This window comes from Triplophysa rosa, unplaced genomic scaffold, assembly GCF_024868665.1.
Source record: "Triplophysa rosa unplaced genomic scaffold, Trosa_1v2 scaffold290_ERROPOS261821+, whole genome shotgun sequence".
Classification (NCBI taxonomy): Eukaryota; Metazoa; Chordata; class Actinopteri; order Cypriniformes; family Nemacheilidae; genus Triplophysa; species Triplophysa rosa.
In genome coordinates, this window is record NW_026634306.1 from 13465 (window position 1) to 16952 (window position 3488).

The 3488-nt window shown below is 44.0% G+C and overlaps 1 protein-coding gene across 1 annotated transcript; it reads left to right on the forward strand.

Annotated features, from left to right (window-relative positions):
* The first annotated feature begins 1777 nt into the window (after positions 1-1777).
* si:dkey-77f5.3 (uncharacterized protein LOC326903 homolog) lies at positions 1778-2812 on the forward strand. The gene has a single exon (XM_057327771.1). It carries the CDS (start codon positions 1778-1780, stop codon positions 2810-2812), a length of 1035 nt encoding a protein of 344 aa, XP_057183754.1.
* Positions 2813-3488: the final 676 nt, after the last annotated feature.

Sequence of the window (3488 nt, forward strand, 5' to 3'; positions counted from 1 at the left end):
ATCTGAACCGAAATAATGTTAATTAAATAACTGCTGAGTACTGTTAACTACCTCAATGTGTTTGAGATTGGACGGAGTGTTTTTAAATGCCAGTAATTCTGTATTTTTAGGTAAGCATAAGAGGCACTTCATCCGGTTTGAAGAGTCTTTCATTCCAACGCAGAAAACATTTCTTGCAAATACGGCCATGGGTGTTTGTCCTCGTTACAACCGTCTTTTACCTCGGGAGTAGGAGGTGCTGCTGCGTTCTCTGCTTCTCTTATAAAATGTATCATTATTGTCGAGTGAAACTGCTGCAAATGTTCGCTTGCTACTAGCGTAATATTTTTGTGTCTTTTTTAGAACAAATTGACATTTTAGATTAAACCTGTGGGGCAACAAATGCTTTGTCCAAACTGTATCTTTGGGCTTGCGCTGCTCATTGGATCCTGCCTTTGTCAGGTCCCGGGTCTGATCACTTGCTTGTTTTGTCTGTTACGTTCTGTGTTTAGGTTTTGTCAGGCACATGGTATTGTTTTGACGGCTCACCATGTGCTCGGAGTCTGCGTGGGTGTGCCCCGCCCCCTCATTATCCTTTTATCCTCTCACCAGTTTCCTCTTTCGCTCATCTCCGCACACCGGGTTCCACTCTCGCTATCATCTGTCTCTCTTCTTAACCCGCTGTGTCTTTCTGTCCTGTGTCAGACTGTTAGTTTCCCTTAGCTGTCGTGACTATCTAATTTTGCTACGCTTGTCTTGTCGAGTTCTAGTTTTTTGGATATTAACCTCTTGTCTTGTCTAGGCTCCAGTGCTGTCTTGCCCTCTGCACGGTGGTCTACCCCTTCTATGCCCTCAGCTGCTGCTCCAACAACCACTGCCCTGGCTATCCCTTCGAGTGTGGCTCCCCTCTCTCTCTCTGGTAGTGTTCAGTTCGGCAGTGGATTTCCTCAAGTCTTCGGGAGTTCAGTTCCGACAGCGATTCTAGACCATTTCCCTAACCATCTCCACGGCCGAGCACTCGAGCCTGTTTAGCTGCCTGTTTCTCTGCCCAGGTAGTTCTATTCCGTTCTTTCTATTGTGACTCTTGTTTGTGTGATTCTCTCCCTGTGTGTGAAGTTTCTGTGGGTGAACTCTGCAGCTGACTCCCTTGTCGCTCATAACAGCCTTATTCTGCCTATCTGCATACCGCTGTTGCTGGAGTTTGCACTGTCTGCATTCTTCGTTAGTCGTGTGCTTGTGTGTGTTACGTATTTTGATTATAAGTTATATGTATTCCCTCTAGTCATGGCCGTAATATTCGTTGGCAACGTACCCTTTTCCTGTTTTTTTGAGCCCGAGTGGTGGCTTTTTCTATTATATTCACTAGTAAGATTTTACCAGAAAATCAGTATTTCTCAACAGAAATAGTTTGGTGCATTCAACACATTTTTTGCTATATTCTTTAGGGTCCACGACCATGTTTTATTCCCTTTTGTGTTTGTCGATTGGAACAATACAAAAAAATGAGATAGGAGAGGAAGAGGAGCGAGCATCATTGTTCAATAGTCACGACAAACTGCAAAAAATCCGTGGGCTGGGTTATCTAAAATTTATATGCGGAGCTCGGAGAGCGACTTGGTATCAATATTGTTGGATTTAAAGTATAGATTTTGTTTCATTAGCATGTATGGGCGGCCTTTAAACTCACCTGGGGCAAGTAACAGGTGTGGGCAATATAAAAATCACACCTGAAAGCAGATAAAAAGGAGAGAAGTTGACTTAGTCTTTGCATTGTGTGTCTGTGTGTGCCACACTAAGCATGGACAACAGAAAGAGGAGAAGAGAACTGTCTGAGGACCTGAGAACCAAAATTGTGGAAAAATATCAACAATCTCAAGGTTACAAGTCCATCTCCAGAGATCTAGATGTTCCTTTGTCCACAGTGCGCAACATTATCAAGAAGTTTGCAACCCATGGCACTGTAGCTAATCTCCCTGGACGTGGACGGAAGAGAAAAATTGATGAAAGGTTGCAACGCAGGATAGTCCGGATGGTGGATAAGCAGCCCCAAACAAGTTCCAAAGAAATTCAAGCTGTCCTGCAGGCTCAGGGTGCATTAGTGTCAGCGCGAACTATCCGTCGACATTTAAATGAAATGAAACGCTATGGCAGGAGACCCAGGAGGACCCCACTGCTGACACAGAGACATAAAAAAGCAAGACTACAGTTTGCCAAAATGTACTTGAGTAAGCCAAAATCCTTCTGGGAAAACGTCTTGTGGACAGATGAGACCAAGATAGAGCTTTTTGGTAAAGCACATCATTCTACTGTTTACCGAAAACGGAATGAGGCCTACAAAGAAAAGAACACAGTACCTACAGTCAAATATGGTGGAGGTTCAAAGATGTTTTGGGGTTGTTTTGCTGCCTCTGGCACTGGGTGCCTTGACTGTGTGCAAGGCATCATGAAATCTGAGGATTACCAAAGGATTTTGGGTCGCAATGTAGGGCCCAGTGTCAGAAAGCTGGGTTTGCGTCCGAGATCGTGGGTCTTCCAGCAGGACAATGACCCCAAACATACTTCAAAAAGCACCCAGAAATGGATGGCAACAAAGCGCTGGAGAGTTCTGAAGTGGCCAGCAATGAGTCCAGATCTAAATCCCATTGAACACCTGTGGAGAGATCTTAAAATTGCTGTTGGGAAAAGGCGCCCTTCCAATATGAGAGACCTGGAGCAGTTTGCAAAGGAAGAGTGGTCCAAAATTCCGGGTGAGAGGTGTAAGAAGTTTATTGATGGTTATAGGAAGCGATTGATTGCAGTTATTTTTTCCAAAGGGTGTGCAACCAAATATTAAGTTAAGGGTGCCAATAATTTTGTCCAGCCCATTTTTGGAGTTTTGTGTGATATTATGTCAAATTTGCTTTTTTCCCTCCATTTTTTTGTTTTGTTCCAATACACACAAAGGGAATAAACATGTGTATAGCAAAACATGTGTTAATGCAATACTTTTCTGTGAGAAATACTTGATTTTCTGGAAAAATTTCAGGGGTGCCAACAATTTTGGCATCGATTTCTGTAGATATAATTTGTACGAGGAGGCGGGACGAGAGCCGTTGAGGCAACGAGGCGGGGCCGGTGGCGATGAGTGATATGGTGGAATCTCAGCTGTGCGCCACTGGCCCCACCTCGTTGCCTCACGCCTCTCGTCCCGCCTTCCTCATTAACATATTGTTGTTGGTTTCATCTCTTATAATCTTAAGTACCTATAAGAGTATATTGCATACCTTATAGTGTTGTCAAAAGTACCGGTACTTCGGGTCCAAGTCGGTACCTAAAAATAAAAAAGTTGTCGGTACCTAATTTTCATAAGACCCGGTACCACCGACGTACCGGGTCAACCGGGTACTGATGCTCTGTCTGACAGGTTGTCAGTCGGAAACTTTTTATAGACGCAATAAGACGTGATGAGCGGATAAGCGCGGCTCCGATCCACAAGAGATGCGCACAGAAATACTTCAGATTAAAGTCAT

Bases quoted from the DNA above. Each gene is read 5' to 3' on its own strand.
- si:dkey-77f5.3 (XM_057327771.1), top strand. From the start codon at position 1,778: ATGGACAACAGAAAGAGGAGAAGAGAACTGTCTGAGGACCTGAGAACC.